General features: G+C 49.1%; 1 protein-coding gene across 1 annotated transcript; it reads left to right on the top strand.

The window, feature by feature from the left end:
* Nucleotides 1-29: 29 nt before the first annotated feature.
* On the top strand, nt 30-413 carry LAESUDRAFT_761926 (uncharacterized protein; the record flags this gene model as incomplete). Its single annotated transcript, XM_040912993.1, has 2 exons — nt 30-113; nt 171-413. The coding sequence occupies 2 exons, from the start codon at nt 30-32 to the stop codon at nt 411-413; spliced, it is 327 nt and encodes a 108-aa protein (XP_040761082.1).
* Nucleotides 414-1,124: the final 711 nt, after the last annotated feature.

Here is a 1,124-nt window from a genome sequence, read left to right as displayed (position 1 = left end):
AACCGCTCTCGCATCACCCGTCGCAGTACATGGTCATCCCGCGCACGCGTCATCGTTCACAATCCCCTGATAGACGCGAACGTGCATACCATCTCGGCGTGCCACCCAACCATGTGCATTCATGCTTTCACGCATCATCCTCGCTGTCCGCGCACCCCTCGCATTAACAGCTGCACCCATCAGCCTCTGCGTCTGGTCTGGGAGTCTCGTCTCTGGGCAGCTCTGGCATCTCGCCTTTTCCTGGACACAACGCGGGCGGAAATGCAGTGGGTGCCCCAGGGCCACTTCCTGCACCTGGCCAGGTGCCGACATATGAAATGTTTAATGGGACGCTGACGACTTCTGTGGCACCGAGTCGTGCAAGCCATGTCAATAGATCAGAAGTAATAAATATATTTCATATTCTATTCTAATGGGCTGCCTTTGGGGTGAGTATACCATGCCAGTGAGCTCGTGTTGACTGTGTGGCATGTACATTCGGATGGACTGGCCGTCCTTGTCACCGCCGTGTGATGGCTTGCAGTAGCGCATCCCCCTGCGTGTCCGTGTCTGCCTCGCCGGCGCTGCACCTATTCCTGAGTGCGGGGAATACGCAGGAGACACAATGCCCAACAAAGAAAAGAAATATACAATTAATGGAGGACGATCTTATAAAGAGCTGGATGAGGCATACTAGTTATCATGTATGGAATCAACATATTATGAGAATAATGAAAAGAACCGATAGGGCTCACTCCCCGATCAGGGAGCGAAGATAACTGACATGTCCATATATTGCGATCAAAATGAGCGTTAAACATTAGACTGCATATCTGAAACATTAAATGAATGCAAGAAAAATAAATACAACTCATGGAACAGCTCAGAGTGTGGCAACCATGGTTAATCTGTGACTTAGTACATAGAGAGAAAGTGAGTGAACGTGATGGTAACCGGTCGCGTATGCAGCGTTAGGTGCACGGTTGGGAGGTTTGAATTGATTTTAAATGCGAATCGAGTCCGGTCGAACATGGTCATGTGGTTTGAAATGGGTTATGGGTCGATTTGAGAGGTGAATTCAGTCAAACGCAAGCATAAGCAATAGGATAGGAATATGTGAGCAGATTCAAACCGAGGAGGACGTT

Source organism: Laetiporus sulphureus (assembly GCF_001632365.1).
Source record: "Laetiporus sulphureus 93-53 unplaced genomic scaffold LAESUscaffold_40, whole genome shotgun sequence".
Classification (NCBI taxonomy): Eukaryota; Fungi; Basidiomycota; class Agaricomycetes; order Polyporales; family Laetiporaceae; genus Laetiporus; species Laetiporus sulphureus.
Note: the sequence above shows the minus strand (reverse complement) of the source record. Positions and strands in the feature narration are given on the sequence as shown.